The 16430-nt window shown below is 47.2% G+C and overlaps 1 protein-coding gene across 5 annotated transcripts; it reads right to left on the reverse strand.

The window, feature by feature from the left end:
- Positions 1-4784: 4784 nt before the first annotated feature.
- On the reverse strand, positions 4785-16047 carry ZNF789 (zinc finger protein 789). 5 transcript variants are annotated; one of them, XM_088832999.1, is made up of 6 exons: positions 15844-15976; positions 15318-15497; positions 12338-12415; positions 10623-10749; positions 7520-7633; positions 4785-6454 (listed from the first exon to the last, which is right to left on the reverse strand). In XM_088832999.1, exons 3-6 carry the CDS (start codon positions 12404-12406, stop codon positions 5442-5444), a joined length of 1323 nt encoding a protein of 440 aa, XP_088689125.1. In that variant the 5' UTR covers positions 12407-12415; positions 15318-15497; positions 15844-15976; the 3' UTR covers positions 4785-5441. The 5 variants fall into 5 exon arrangements, with proteins under 5 accessions (XP_088689125.1, XP_055266223.2, XP_055266224.2 ...); XM_055410248.2 differs by lacking the exon at positions 15318-15497 and having other exon boundaries at positions 15921-16047; XM_055410249.2 differs by lacking the exon at positions 15318-15497 and having other exon boundaries at positions 15844-15961.
- Between the last annotated feature and the right edge of the window lie 383 nt (positions 16048-16430).

Consider the following 16430-nt stretch of genomic DNA (forward strand, 5'->3'; position numbering starts at 1 on the left):
ATCAGACTCCATCCATTCTCTTGTCCTCTGTGCTGTCTCCTCCCCTCCTCCCCTTCCTGTCCTCAACAAATCACGTGGGTATGAATGTTTGTCTCAGGCTCTGCTTTAGGCAACCTCATCTGAGACGTATGGTGCCATGAATTGTCCTGTTAAGAATGGACTGGCCACTCACCACGAGGCAACAAGGACCCGTCACCAATGGGGGGCGTAACACTAGTAGTCCCAGGCATGTGGTGACTGTTCAGTTGGGAGACACATACACTTTGGTGAACTGGGATGAAATACAGATAGGAAGGGATACACCCATTTGGGTAAGTTTTGAGGAACAAAATGACAGTAATGTGGAATCGAGTGGCTCTGGCTGAAAACCAAGGATTGCTTAAAGAGAGAAAATGACACTCGGGGCAATATCCACCAACTTAATGTAATGTATGAGTGTCAGAGGGCCTCCTTGGAAGCATTTAAGGAGACTTGTCACCTACAAACAATCACAGAGCTAAAAGGTGACTGAGACTTAAAGGTGATTGAAGACAGTTGAGAATGACAACTTCAGTAAAGCCTGGTATTAATGTCCACCGTGCTTGAAACACCATGCTAAGTACTTTATGTGGATCACCTCGCTTAATCCTCACATTTTGCAGTAGTTTCACTTCATCGCACTCTCATTTTACAGTTGGGAAAAATTTGACAATTCAGAGCAGTTAATTCACTTGCCCAAAGTCACACGGCCAAAAGTGGCAGAATGAGTATTTGAACCACGGTCACTTTGCCTCCAAAAGCTAAGCTCTTAAGCACCAAACTATACTATGTCTTAGATGATTAAACATTACGAAGTGATGAAACTTCTTGACAGTTTATGTGAAAAAGGTTTAATGGTAAAAACATTAACAGAATCTTGTAAAGGGTTTGATGGGAGTGTCAAATTCAACCTCCTGCGCAATGGAGGAATCACCAGTTGTAGACGTGCATGCAACAAGTGCTTAATAACTGTGTTGAACTGGAGAGAACACTTCCTGGCAGCTTTCTTTCTGCATGAAACCCTTCCACTGATGGGTTCATTGCATTCCGAGGCAGCCTCTTCCCTTTAAAGACACCTGATCGCCAGAAACTCCTTAGTGAACGGAAAACTGTGCCAACCTGCAGTCTTACATCTCTTAGTTGCAGAAAAAAACCTAAAAAAGAGTTTTATGACTTGAACATTTGTGAAGTTTTTTTTTTTTTTCTGCAACTCAATCATCACATCCATCATCTTACCTTGCAAACCTCCAAAAGCGAAGGGAAACAGACCACTGGGGGTCATATATTTTGTCTGGTCAGTTTGGGGCAAGTTAGAGCAATCTGGGCCAGGACAGTAGGACCTGCATTCCAACTACAGCAGTAAATGGGTTCATGGAGCACATAGGTTGAATTCTACAGAAATGTTTGCCTCAGCACTGGGGCAGGGAGGAAGACTGTGGTTGACACAGTCAAAGGTTTTTTGTTTTTTTTCCACAAAAGTATCCAGAGCCATCTGAGTGTGACCAGGTCCAGGTCACCAGCTTGCGGTTCTTTCCCTGCAAAAGGAGCCATTAGAAACAGGTACCGTGTGCTATTAATAGTTCTCAAAACTTATGAGCTGCACCTTCCGCCCCGTCAATTCCTCACTTCTTTCTCAGTAGTGAGGACCTGCTTCTAGGTATTTCTTAGACTGAGGAGGAGGTTAAATTCCCTCAATTTATAGAGGAACCACAGAGACCGCAAGACCTCCTAGATCCCTAGAGAACACCTATGGGGGTAGAGCTCCCGGGAGCGGGGCAGGACTGTGACGCGCTTCCGGTAATCTTTCCAGAACCAGTCCTGTTTGTCCTACAGGCGTGTGGTGTCTGCTGCCCTTTGGTTCCCTGAGGACCTGTGTAGTTAGTACCCCCGACAGGATGTACTGCCCCATGTTTCCCTCCCCAGCTTCCAGCCCAACTTATGCTTTGATTTACCCTGAAGTTTGAGTTACATTAGGAAAGGTGTTGAAGACAAGACGTCCTGAGGTGTCCATAGGATGGGTTTCTCAGAGCTCTCACCCCAGGGCTTGCCTAAGGCTGACTTCTCACTGTGGCCTTTCCTGTCTCCATTCCCCTGCACTCCCGGTGTCTCTCTCCTCTTCTTAAAAGGGTACTAGTCTTAATCTTGAGGAGCCCAACCTCATGACCTCATTTAACCTTAATCACCTCTTTAAGGGCTCTATTGCTGTAAATGGTTACACTGGCGGGTAGGGCGTACAGTGCATGAATTTTGTGAGGGGCACACAGTTCAGAGCAGTTGGGATCTTGTTACTCTTTGTATCTTCCTGTAGTCCCAAGCACAGCGTCTGGCAAGATGGTAAATCTAGATTTTTGTTAACAAAGTGATAGAAGACTTGATGGAGCTGGGGGAGGAGTTATAAAGTCATTTACATCTACTGTGTTAGCTCATCTTTGTTTATAAATTTCTGAGCCCTATTCTGGAAGACCTGAAGTCCTGCTTAGAACTTCAGGGTCTCAAAGGCAATGGCACAGAGGTACAAGGGAAACTCCTGGGGACCTCGGGGGTGGGGACTGAAGGACAAGGTTTGTGCCCTCCCATTAATGTCCTAACTACATCCTTGCTTCTGCCCGGGGTTGTCTACCAGGCAGTGCAGTGGGGTTGGGGAGGTGGAGTCTGTGAGCCCTTGCTTCTCACAAGCTTAACTTCTGCAGGATTCTGAACAGTTTGTGGTAACCATTATTGCCCCATCAGGTGTCACAGTGGATGTGGCATCATTGGCAGATGATGACAGCATGGCTTGGGGGCTTCTGTGGCCATTCATCTTGGTGAGCAGAGATCACATTGCCACTTCGAATGATTGGACTAAAGCATCTGTCTTGGCATCCTGTCCCCTTCAGGACCCACACAGGATTCATTTTGGTGAGCAAAGGGTTTATTTAAAAAATTTTTAATTGTATGAGGCCCACTTGCCAGACTGTATGGCTTAGCTTTTGGTCACAGCCTAAGGAAAGCCTTTAGGGCAGGTAGCTAGTCTCCTGTAGTGAAGCCTGTTGCCTGTAATTGGCTCTTCCTCAGGGTAGATTCCCACAGAGATGGGAATACGAGACCACCTTACCTGCCTTTTGAGAAATCTGTGTGCATGTCAAGAAGCAACAGTTAGAACTGAACATAGAACAACAAACTGGTTCCAAATTGGGAAAGGAGTACGTCAAGGCTGAATATTGTTACCCTGCTTATTTAACTTACATGCCGAGTACGTCATGCAAAGTGCCAGGCTGGATGAAACACAAGCTGAAATCAAGATTGCCGGGAGAAATATCAACAATCTCAGACACGCAGATGACACCACCCTTATGGCAGCAAATGAAGAGGAACTGAAGAGCCTCTTAATGAAAGCGAAAGAGAGTGAAAAAGTTGGCTTAAAACTCAACATTCAAAAAAGGAAGATCATGGCATCCAGTCCCATCACTTCATGGCAAATAGATGGGGAAACAATGGAAACAGTGACAGACTATTTTCTTGGGCTCCAAAATCACTGCAGATGGTGACTGTAGCCATGAGATTAAAAGACACTTGCTCCTTGGAAGAAAAGCTATGACCAACCTAGACAGCATGTTAAAAAGCAGAGACATTACTTTGCCAACAAAGGTCCATCTAGTCAAAGCTGTGGTTTTTCTAGTAGTCATGTATGCATCTGAGAGTTGGACATCCATACTGATGGAGCTGAAGAATTGATGCTTTTGAACTGTGGTGTTGGAGAAGACCCTTGAGAGTCCCTTGGACTGCAAGGAGATCCAACCAGTCAATCCTAAAGGAAACCAGTCCTGAATATTCATTGGAAGGACTGATGCTGAAGCTGAAACTCCAATACTTTGGCCACCTGATGCGAAGAACTTACTCCTTGGAAAAGACCCTGATGCTGGAAAAGACTGAAGGTAGAAGGAGGAGGGGACAACAGAGGTTGAGGTGATTGGATGGCATCACCGACTCGATGGACATGAGTTTGAGCAAGCTCCAGGAGTTGGTGATGGACAGGGAAGCCTGGCATGCTGCAGTCCATGGGGTCACAAAGAGTTGGACAAGACTGAGTGACTGAACTGAACAGGGTAGGTTGCTGATTTCTATTGTTTTTACCTTTGCAGAGAGCTGCCATCAGGTAACCAAGCTGCCTTTTACTGTTTGTCTTATCAGGGCTTCTGCTTGGCATTCGGAAAGAAAGTTCTTAAAGTGGGGATGTTATTTATTGTCAGTCCAATAGTTGTACTGCTACTCTTTACTGATGTGACATGTGCCTCTCAAAGCCCGGGATTCTTGATCCTTGGGGCATAAGTGTTTCAAAAATCAGAATTTGTCAGTTTGTAGAAAGGTATTTTACATAAAACAACTTAGGGGTTTGCACTAATACTCCATGTGCTGCGCTGTGGTTAGTTGCTCAGTTGTGTCTGACTTTTTGCAACTCCATGGACTCTAGCCCACCATGCTCCGCTGTCCATGTGGAGTTTTCCAGAATCCTGGAGTGGGTTGTCATGCCCACCTCCAAGTGATCTTCCCAACCCAGGGACCAAACCCAGTCTTCCACATTGCAGGTGGATTCTTTACAGCCTGAGCCATCAGGGAAGCCCAAGAATACTAGAGTGGGTAGCCTAATCCTTCTCCAGGGGATCTTCCTGATCCAGGAATTGAACCAGGGTCTTCTGCATTGCAGGTGAATTCTTTACCAGATGAACTACCAGGGAAGCCAGCACTCCATTACTGAACACACTGGAACAAAATGGGGATAAACAGTCTTTATTTCACCAGCAAATAAATTCAGGTCATCTCAGGTTTGGTAACCAAACGGATCATAAGAAAACATGTTTGCCCTCAGGTTTTTTAAATTGTAAAATTAAAAAAAAAAAAGGGATTGTGGACATATATATATACACACATAGGCCTAAAAATTTACATAAGTATAAATGTATAAATAGATATCTTTGTTGTTGTTTAGTCACTAAGTTGTGTCTAACTGTTTGCGACCCCATGGACTATAGCCTGCTAGATTCCTCTGTCCATGGGATTTCCCCGGCAAGAATACTGGAGTGGGTTGCCATTTCCTTCTCCAGGGGATCTTCCCCACCCAGGGATCAAACCTGCATTTCCTGCATTGGCAGATGGATTCTTTACTGCTGAGCCACCTAGGAAGCACTGCATGGTATGTGGAACTTTCCTGACCTGGGGGGCCAGGGATCAAACCTGTACCTCCTGCAGTGAAAGCACGGAGTCTTAACCCCTGGACCACCAAGGAAGTCCTCTATTAATTACTGCAGCCAGAAGGCTGGCTACAAGGAGAGGGTCCCCACAGAAAAACCAGTCCTTGTTTATTAATTTTCCTGAAACAATCAGGTTATACATACTTGCCATAGCGGTTCAGTTCTGGGGTTAAATGGTAGCTTTTCCAGTGAATATCACGCAGATACCTGCTCTCTGTGGGTACCCTGATGCTTAATAAAGCTTGTGCGCCAACTGAAAGACTTGCCACATTTGTCACATCTGTAGGGTCTCTCCCCAGTGTGAATAACCTCATGTCGATGCAGATTCGCCTTGAAGCTAAACGTTTTCCCACATTCTCTGCACTCAAAGAATTCCTGCTCCGTGTGGACCCTTTGATGCTGGATGAGATCGACGTTCCGACCAAAGGCTTCTCCACATTCACTGCACTTGTGAGCGTTCTGTTTACTGTGAATCTGTTGATGGCTCATAAGGGTTGAGTGCCGGCCAAAGGCTTTCCCACACTCAGCACACTTGTGGGGTTTCTCTCCACTGTGGATTAACTGATGTCGGATAAGCGTTGAATTCTGACGAAACGTTCTTCCACATTTGCTGCACTTATAGGGCTTTTCTTTGGTGTGGATCCTCTTGTGTTCGACGAGGTACGCCATCTGACGGAAGCACTTTCCACAGTCGTGGCATTCATATGGCTTGTTTTGTGAGTGACGCTGTTTGTGGACGATCAGGGCGGACTTCTGTTTGAAGGCCTGCCCACATATGTCGCACTCAAAGGGATCCTCTGAACTGTGGAGTCTTTGATGTCGGACAAAGTTTGCTGGCCGCCGGAAGGCTCTTCCACATTCGTGGCATTCATAAGATTTTGCGTTTGTCAGGGTTCTCTTATGCCTCAAAAGCCGTGATCTCTGATGGCAGGGTTTTCCGTACTCATCATATTTGCCCTGCTGTGTCCTTGTCTGAGCTCTCCGACTGTCAATAAGGTTAAGGCTTTGAAGGAAGTCCTTACAGCACTCATCACCAGTAGCAGGAAGTGAAAATCCATAAATGTCCACAAATTCATTATATTCATGTAACTCTTCTGAAGGCTCCTTGGCTGTTTTCTGCTCTACTGCTGACATCTTCCATGACATTAAATCTTCAGAAGTGTTCTCCTTTGGGGTGAGCTCTTTCGTCTGGAATCTGGCTTCCGAATCTAGTCAAATAAAAAGAATATGCAAATTACCTGACTGCTACAGAAGAAAAGGAAAGAAGCAACTGTTTGTGACATGAGAGACTGAAACGAGGCTAAGAAGTGCTCACCTGGTTCCATCGCCATATTAAAGAGCCAGTATTCTGATTTTCCTAGGATCCTCAGCTTTCATATCAGAAAGAGCTCTTGACTTCATGGAACTAACCAACTAACATATGCACAAGAGTGTGTGTCAGAGAACAAGAGGACTGAACACACCCTTCTCCACTAGTGAGTAGTGAGCGAAAACAGCTTCCTGTTGGTACCCAGCAGGGTCACATAGCTGTGGGAGAGACGGAGCATTTCGTACTTTCTAGAGAAGCATGTTTTTCACAATTCTGGGAGAAATGACTGCTTTAAAATGGAGGCAGTGTGTCAGAGAGAAAAGAAAAGGAACCTGAGAAACAGCACAAAAGCCAATGGAACACAGCAGTGATTCTCAACCAGCGGTGGTACTGCCGGAATGTAGTAGGTGGAGGCCAGTGATGCTGCTTGACATCCTGTGAGGCCCAGGACCAAACAGCCCAAAATGTCAACAGAGCTGAGGCTGAGAATCCAAGGAGCGGAGGGATGTGGTAAAGGGTAGAAAGAAGCAGCCATCAGGACACAGTAAGTAGGAAAAGGCAGGAACATCAGCAAACACCAAGGGGATGTGGAAAACAGAATGAAAACAAGGGAACAAGAGAAAGTACAGGAAAAGGTTAGGTTTTGAGTGTAGAAAAAAGGAGTATCTAGAATGGCCTGAGAGCTGTCAGAAAGCACCAGCCTGCCTCTAGTACAGATAGGATGAGCTTTATTGCAGGAGAAAGAGGATGAGCTTTGCAGACTTGAAATACAATCCCAGCTGGGGATTATCTCTGGGGAACAGGGGCAACGATCATACCCACTACCATCAGGGGACAGTAGGGATGAATGAGCAGGAGAACACATGCCAAACTCTGGGCGTGGTATCCGGGTGCAGGCGGGGCCTCCTGGATGATGTCCCCAACTCTGCATGACCCCCAGGGGCCAGGTCTGCTCCTCACCCACCTGGGCAGGCACTACTGGAAGCCTTCCTAGTCCCCGCTCTCGGCAGATCCAGGATCCACGGTTCTTCCCACTGTTCCAGCTGACAGATCACTTCAGGTTTGGGAAACTGAAATCCTACTCGTGGGGAAGTAAATGGGATGTGGTGGTTAGCGAGTGGCAGGAGAGGTCCCAGAGCTCAGTCTACCCCTGCGGGTCTGAGTGGCAGGGCTGCAGCAACAAGCAGAGATCAGGACAATAATCAGAAGGATTATATGAGGAGAGGAATCAGCACCATCTTTGCGAAAGCTTGGCATTTGATTCAAAGCCTGAACAATAGTCATACTCCTGGATGCGGTCATTTCACTGTTAGGAATAGAGCCTAAGGGAAATGAGGACAAAGGTTAATGGGCAAAAGTTAATGCACCCCAGATGTTCAGCAGAATCCTAACAGTGCAAACTGGAAATAAACCAAATGTCGACAGGGGAAGGATTAAAGTGTAGCCAGATACGATGAAGGCAGAATATTAGGCTAATATTGAAAATCCATGAGTTCAAAGGACATTTTTTAAAACAGGAAAAGGTTCCCCAGGTATTTTAAAGCAGAATACAAAACTCACATGTAGCATGATTCAAAGTTCATGTAAATTATGATCTGAATTTGTTTTTTTTTTTTTCGCAAAAGCAAGAATGGGGTTTATTTCTAGCTTGAGCTAGGGCTCATGCTTCCTCCAGCGCAGTGGAGTGCGGACAAGGTCACAGCGGTTTTTATAGTCTTAGATTACATAAGCACCTATTTTTGTTCAAAAGATCAAGCTGGCAGAAGCTCATTGGCCAGTTCATGCGCGCGCAGAAGCTCATTGGCCAGTTCATGTGCGCGCAGAAGCTCATTGGCCAGTTTATGTGCCGCGGGATTTTTCTGGGGGAGTTCCCTTTTTCCTCTGATTGGCCTGATTTTTGGCGCTGGTGGGACTTTTCTAGGGAGGAGTTTCTTAATTTTGGCGCTGGCAGGGATCTTCTTAGGGAGGAGTTTCTGTGAACTTAGCCTCCACCCTGTCTCCAGGAAATCAAAACTTAGGCCTAAGCAAGGTCTCAGGCCTATCCTGGCTACTCAGATGTTAGGGCTCCTAACATCTCCCCCCTTTTCTGTTGTTCAAACAGAGGAATCTTCCTCCGTGGGTAGAGTTTGATCCAGGAATCTTTATACAGCCTTGCTGCTGCTGCTAAGTCACTTCAGTCGTGTCTGACTCTGTGTGACCCCATAGATGGCAGCCCACCAGGCTCCCCCGTCCCTGGGACTCTCCAGGCAAGAACACTGGAGTGGGTTGCCATTTCCTTCTCTTTGAATTTGTTTTTAAAAACTACGTGTGTTGGGGTCTTCCCTGGTGGTCCAGTGGTTAAGAGTCTGCCTTGCAATTCAGGGCACACAGGTTTCCATTCCTGGTCAGGGAGCTAAGACCCCACATGCTGCAGAGCAGCTAAGCCTGTGAAACATAACTAGAGAGTCTGCGTGCTGCAACGAAAGATCTTGCATGCCGCAACAAAGACCTGGAGCACCTCCCTCCCAAACAACTACATATGTGAGTGTGTATACACACAGATCATCCTCTTCTTAGGACAGGGTAAGTGAAAGGCGCTCAGTCGTGTCTGACTCTTTGTGACCCCTTGGACTATGCAGTCCATGGAATTCTCCAGGCCAGAATACTGGAGTGGGTAGCCTTTCCTTTCTCCAGGGGATCTTCCCAACTCAGGGATTGAACCCAGGTCTCCCACATTGTAGGAGGATTCTTTACCAGCTGAGCCACAAGGGAAGCCCAAGAATACTGGAGTGAGTAGCCTGTCCCTTCTCCAGTGGATCTTCCTGACCTAGGAATCAAACCGAGGTCTCCTGCATTGCAGGCGGATTCTTTACCAACTGAGCTACGAGGGAAGCCCATTTACCACAGGGTAACTTCCCAATAAATCCATCCTTCATAAATCCATTGTATGTTGAAAATATTGTAAGTTAGAAATGCATTTAATACACCTGAACTACTGAACATCATAGCTTAGCCTTACCTACCTTAAACATGCCAAGAATAGTTACATTAGCCTGCAGTTGGGCAAAATTGTCTAACACACAGCCTATTTCATAACAAAAATGATGAATATCTCATATAACTTACTCAATACTGTACTAGTGAAGAACAGAATGGTTTTAAGTGGACTGGTTGGCGACCCTTGTGATCACGTGATCACATGGTTGTCTGGGAGCCCCTGAACGCTTTCAAAACAAAAATAAACATTAAAGCATCCAGTGGTGGGTGGACAATCCCAGAAAGGTGGTCAAGAATCTGCCAAGAGTGTCAGCACAGGGTCAAACATGCCCCAGAATGAAAAATCCGTCGAGGAACCTCCCTCTGTAGGAGACTCTGCATTGAATAAGACAAGGGTGGGCTCCCAGGAAGGTGGAAGCTGAGGAGGTACAGAAGTGAAGTCCGTGAAGAATCACCTCCTGGGCACCCGGTGATGGTGTAAGCAAAGAAGGAAACCATATTCAGACAGAAGAAAGAAAAAGACTTTTCAAGAGAGGAAGAGGGTAGACTTTGGAATCTGCATGGGCCACAATCTTTTCAACTCCTAGAAGTCTTACAGATGTGGAGGATTCAGGCTGGGGGATGAATGTCTTCAAACTCTAAAACCAAAAGGAAACTACTCATTATCCACAACCCCTTACTTGAAAACTTTTGAGGCCTGATTTGTTTCAGGACTCAAAAAATTTTCCAGATTTCAGAAAGGTGAATGAGTGTGGGTATAGTTTCTATTATGTACCACCCTCAACAGGGGTTGAGCTGCAACCTTAAACAAACACTCTATTTCTGATGCCATATACATATATGTATCTGTGTATGTGTGTGTGTATATATACATATATATATATATGGAGACGAAATGAGAAAAAGGATGACAAATATCTTCCTACAGGATAAAATCAGGTTTAACCACCTGATGACTTCAGGTTGGGTCTTATAGCCAAATGAGTTATGATAAAACTGGCTTTCAGAGCTTTTTCTGCTTTGGGCATTGTACGTAAGAAACGGAGGACTTGCGTAGACACTCAAAGTCAAATCTTAAGCCAACTCATTACCCAAGGAGACGACGTGTCTGTAGTTGTCCAGCATCACGTCCCTGTAGAGGGCCTTCTGAGCCCAGTCCAGCGTGTCCCACTCGTCCCTGGTGAAGTACAGAGCCACATCCTCAAAGGACTGCAACCCCTGGAAACGCAGAGACTCATTACAGCTGCAGCTCTTATCACAGCTCTGGGGGCTACAGTGTTATTGTTGTCCTACGGGCAAGGCTCATCCAGTTAATTAGCAGACTCAGGGCTCAACTCAAGTTCTGACCCTCAGGCCACGCAAGTTCTTTCTTTTGCACTAGAGTCACACATGTTCTCTCTAGAGGGACACATGGTCAGTGTGTGAGGCTTCTCTGGCTGTTTGATCTCTGCTGCGGTCATTCAGATAGTGTCAGAACCGAGTCAAACCGTGGGGCACCCAGCTGGTGTCAGAACTGCTCCAAGGGTAGAGACACCCCACGTGCCTGAGGGCAGAGGTGAAGTCAGGAAGCAGAGAAACAGTCGTGTCCTCCCCAGGCACGTGCTCCTCACCTGCCTCCCTCCCTGAGGCTGGCAAGGATGCACATGCTGTTCCTGTCTTTACAGAGATGCTCCCGTGCCTGCTTCCCTCTTGTTGCCACTCTCTCTCCACCCCCTAACTGGACTAGTCCTGTAAAGGAAACCTACACACACATCTGCAGTCACCCCACAAACCCCACTCTGATTTCAGCCTTCACAGCTCCCCTAGAGTGTCCTTCTGAGCCTTGTGCCGGCCCTCTGCCCACGTGTGAACACAGGGGAGAGCAATACAGTTGCCGCAGGAAATCAGAGATTTCACAGAAACGATGGTTTTTGAGCTGAATGTTAACATATGCAGAGGTGAGTCTGCCTGTAGGCGGGGAGAACAGGATACACAAGGGTCGGGGGTGGGGGGAACTGGGGGGTGGGGAAGAGCATTCACATCCCCACGTGCAGGTCCTCTGGTTTCAGGGAAGGTGGGAGATGACACCAGAAAGGCAGGCAGAGCTCTGTGTTCCCTCAGCAAATGTGGACACGCTGGGCCAGTGGGGTCAAACTGCTGCCCCTTGAACTCCCTCCTGTCCAAGACTGGTCTTTACAAATTTTCACAATGGCTTCCTCACGTGTCTCCTGACTTTTCACAGACTTTTCAACTTGACTTCTCACGATCACCCTCCCTCTTGTTACCAATTCAGTACCTAAACTTCTACTGTACCTTTTAATGCAAGGGATCAGAATGATATGAGCTTGTTTCCATATCTCCTTCCCTAAATGGCTTGTAAACTCCTTAGGGTAAGAGTCTGTCTCCCAGCACAAAGGACAGAACTACCTGGCACACAGTAGGTACACAAGAATGCTCACTGACACAAACATGGAGCAACTGTGGTGATGGCAGCTAAAACTTACAGGGCGCTCGAAGCATCACTAGATCCTCTGCCAAGCACTCCATGAGCCTCATTTCACTGAATCTTCACATGACAGCTACTGTCACGACCCCATTTTTCAGATAAGGAAACTGCCCCAGAGAGGTTAGGTGACACATCTAAAACAGAGCCTGGATTTGATCCTGTCTGACCCCAGAGTTCAAGCTCTGTACATAGTGTCTTCCAAGAAGGAAACACCCCCCAGCTGATAAAGATGGCTCAACCCCAACGGCCATGTGAAAACCACTGCCTGGCCGCTGAGACTACACCAAGGAAGTGTAGGTGGGGGGAACCCAGCTCACTCACCTTCCATGGGACTGGCAAGAACATGGCTTCCATGGCCTGGTCTCCGAGATGGGGCTGGATCCTGGCCATCAGGCTAAGCTGGAGAGAAAAAACAATTAAGGTCGGCCCTGAATCAAAGCTCTCTCACTAGACAGACTTTAGACAGGGAATGCCAATGGGGCCAACAAACCTCAGGTAGTACAAAGTCACAGTGTTTGGTGTTGGAATGTGGGATTACAATGAAAGCAATCGCTAGAATGGTCTTAGGAATTTCTGATGCTGGAACAATTTCTAATTTTTATCCTAGGAAACCTGCACCTATGCTCTCTCCCACTCTCTAGAATATATTCTTTAGCACTTCAGTGAGAGACTCAATATATCAAGGGACCAGACTATAGGAAAAAACCTGTAGCTCTGGCCTGGAACCCAAACCAGAAGCAATGTGGCAACAGGCACCCAATCAGGACTTGGGTGGCAAGTGTGACCTTGTCCCTAACATGTGTCCCTCTCCACTATCCAGGACCAGCAGAGAAAGTCAGGTGTGCTCCCCTATCAAATCACATAGGATGTCCCGCCTTTTTTTTTTTTTTCCAAGCAAGGTTTTATTGAGGCCGCTATTGCAGCAGTGGGGAGCAAGAACAAAGAACAGGTTCCCCTGCTTGCTCACTCCCCAAGGCTGGGTGGAGGGGAGTCCTGCTTCTTTTACTTAACCTGCCTCCAACTTTTCCAAGTTGATCTCCTCAAAACTCAGCATAGTTGAATTTTCCCTTTTTTCCACTCTAAAGTTTCTCCTGCTTGCTCTTGAGTCTCTGCCAAACACGTTGATGGTAGCCAGTTCACTTAGTATAGCAAGCTCTGCATGAAGAGGCCTTTGCCTGCTCTCATTTGGGTGGTCTTAGTTTATTTCTGCATCACACAGAATCAGCTCAGAGAGAATAACAGTGATTTTAGGGAAGTGATTAGAGACTTTAGGCTACATATGATATACGAAGAGCTAACTGTTGTCAAAGGGGCTTCCCAGGTGGCTCAAGTGATGCACGAGATGCAGGAGACTCTGGTTCGATCCCTGGGTTGGGGAGATCCCCTGGAGGAGGAAAAGGCAACCCACTCCAGTATTCTTGTCTGGAATATTCCATGGACAGAGAAGCCCGGCAGGGTCCATGGAGTCTCAAAGAGTTGGACACCAATTGAGCGACTGAGCAGGCACAGCTGTTGTCAAAAGAAAATTCAGAGGACTTTACTTGATATGAACAGTTTATGGAGTGAAAACCAAACTGCGAACGAGGCAGCTTCCAAATGGAAAGTCTTAAGAAGTTAGGCTCTCCGCACTTACCCTTCAGTTTATAAAACATGTAAATGGGTGGCAGAATAAGCCACTCCCTAATATACCACTTTGGAAAACTGATTATTCTGAGCTGCAGGCACTTAAAAAACAGCTGTTTTAACAAAAAGGTGGGGGGGGGGGTGGCAAAAGGAGAATTCCCTGGTGGTCTGGTGGTTAGGATTCAGTGCTTTCCTTGTTGGGGATCAGGTTCAATTCCTGGTTGGGGGAACTAAGATCTCACAAGCCATGTGGACTCACTTGTGCTAAGCCCCATGTCAGCAAACTGACACCTAATACTTAACGTAACCACAGTTTCAGCCTCTTCCAGGTATAGAACCTCCCTCCCCTTGCCCTAGGACTTCCCCGGTGGCTCAGTGGCAAAAAATCCACCTGCAATGCAGGAGACATGGGTTCAGTCCCTGAGTTAAGAACATCCCTTGGCGAAGGACGCAGCAACCCACTCCAGTATTCTTGCCAGAGAAATCTCATGGACAGAGGAGCCTGGTGGGCTACAGTCCATGGGGTCTCAAAAGAGTCATGACTTTCAAGAGAGTCTTAAGAGACACAACTTAGCAACTAAACAACTCTCTTCCCTATGAAGACTGCATTTAGACCTGAATTCTAAGCCGTCTCAGGGGTTAATCATTTTTCCTTGGGAATCTCCATGTTTATACAAGGTGAGCATGCGTGCATGTGTAGGCGTGTCCGACCCTTTGTGACCCTGTGGACTGTAGCCCACCAGGCTCCTCTGTCCATGGAATTTTCCGAGCAAGAATACTGACCCAAGGTTTGAACCCATGTCTCTTGCATCTTCTGCACTGGCATGTGGATTCTTTACCACTGTGCCACCTGGGAAGCCTCTTACATGAGGTATTCGTGTTAAGAAACTTGTTTATCTTCAGCTAAGTATTCAGAAGGGTAGAGAGAAAATTATTTTCCTCCTGTGCACAGGAATGAGGAAGTATGTTTTCTCTTGGGACTGGTTCTGACTGTCCTTTCAGAAGAGTACCACTGTACAAATTTACTTGTTTGTAGCTGCTAGGAAGCTGCGAGGTTACCCAGACATGAAGAAAACTTAAGTTTCCTTTAAGGACAGAGCCAGCTTTTCATGGGAAATTAGGACAGTTAAAAGTTTTGGTTCTGCAGCTCTGGGTAGTTGGCCTGGGAGTATACTTAACTTGTGGCTTCCACTTCAGTTCTTCTTTAATATAATAAATCTAGTGTGTTTCTCTCAGGGAGTACACAAATGATGAGATACAGAGGATTTCCACCTTTTTTCTAGTGCCCTTCTGGCCACTGGCAAACCTTGTTTTATGTAAGGGCATTTTTAAGAAAGTCTGTCACATGCTGTTCTCCTTCCTTAAAAACACTGTTCGTAAGCCCTCTTGCCTCTGAAACAAGGAGGCACGTGTGATCAATAGCTCCAGGGCTGGGGAAGGGACATCGGCCCTTTCACTATCTAAAGTAGATTACCTGCTGTGAGCACTGTGCATTTGGAAGTCAGAATCCATAATTCAATTTATAACAAAACCTGCAATGCAGGAGACCTGGGTTGGATCCCTGGGTGTGGATGATTCCCCTAGAGAAGGGAATAGCTACCCATTTTTTAAAAAAAATGTGCATTTGGCTGTACAGGGTCTTAGTTGCAGCATGTGTGATCTGGGATCAAGCCCTGACCTGGGATCCTTGACCTGGGGATCAAGCGCAGGCTCCCTGCATTGGGAGCGCAGGGTCTTAGCCACTGGACCACCAGGGAAGTTCCACACTTCAGTATTCTTGCAAGGAGAATTCCACAGACAGAGAAGCCTGGTGGGCCACAGTCCACGGGGGTCGCGAAGAGTCGCCAGGACTGAGCGACTAACACAAAGTCAAAGCAAACAATAGTATTAACCAGCCATTCATTCATCGGACTCTGTGCTCCTCTAAAGCCAAAAGACCTGACATGATACTCAGAGGCTGGCGTCTTCAGGAAGTCTCTCGGTAAATGCCCTGAAGACCAGGGGTTTGCGGGAGCCGGGGGAGCGTGGGGGGCACGGGATTCGAGGGAAAGGGGGTTGTCTCTCCAGCCCTCACACCTGTGGCGGGACCACCATGGCTTCCCCTGGCACCCCACTCCGCCCATCACACTAGCTCTTTTCTCCCCAAACCTCCGCGCCTCCGACCCCCGCCGCGCCTCCTTCTCCAGGAAGTCCTCAGGATGCACCTGCGGCTGCCATGGAGCTGGCCTCCATTATGGAGGTGCCAGGCCAGACTCGGAATTAGGTCGGGACCTCGGCTAACCTCCACCTGAGGGCTCCATGCGGAAGATCCCTGTGCCTGTCGCCCGATCACTAGTGCAGGCCGAGCAGAGCGTCCTCGCCAGAGCACCTTCTAGGAACCTCGGAGGATTGGCAACTCTCTGATCAGGGTAAGCGATGGGGCGGGTTGCGGGGAGTGTGCGAGTAAGGGGGCGGGGCACACACGTCTCAGCGCAACTATCGCTCCTGGTCGGAGCCAATCAACCGCCGCAGACGGAGTGGTCTAGGCCACGTGATTTCCAGGTCCCGCCCTGACCTGTTCACTCATACCTTGGAGGTGGGTCATGCTAGGAGCTTTAAAAATGGTTGCGCCAAGTACTTTCCTTTCCCACCGATTGTAGCAAAATCTCTAGGGGTGAACCCTTGTGTAGCTGGGTATTTTTAAACCCTCCTCTTGGGAGTCCAGAGTGACTTTTTAGAGAGCCGACCCTGGACTAGGCAAAAAAATTAAAAAAAAATTGAATATAATGAATAATACACACGTATGCTATTA

The sequence above is a fragment of the Moschus berezovskii genome, chromosome 27 (assembly GCF_049115385.1).
Source record: "Moschus berezovskii isolate FMDL1 chromosome 27, NW_MosBer_1.0, whole genome shotgun sequence".
NCBI classification, from domain to species: Eukaryota; Metazoa; Chordata; class Mammalia; order Artiodactyla; family Moschidae; genus Moschus; species Moschus berezovskii.

Bases quoted from the DNA above. Each gene is read 5' to 3' on its own strand.
- ZNF789 (XM_055410248.2), bottom strand. From the start codon at position 12,406: ATGGCCAGGATCCAGCCCCATCTCGGAGACCAGGCCATGGAAGCCATG. The intron at 7,634-10,622 runs GTAATGAGTTGG...CCCCACGAGTAG, and splicing joins CAGACACGTCGTCTCCTTGG to GATTTCAGTTTCCCAAACCT. The intron at 6,455-7,519 runs GTGGGTGAGGAG...TTATTTGACTAG, and splicing joins TTCCAGTAGTGCCTGCCCAG to ATTCGGAAGCCAGATTCCAG.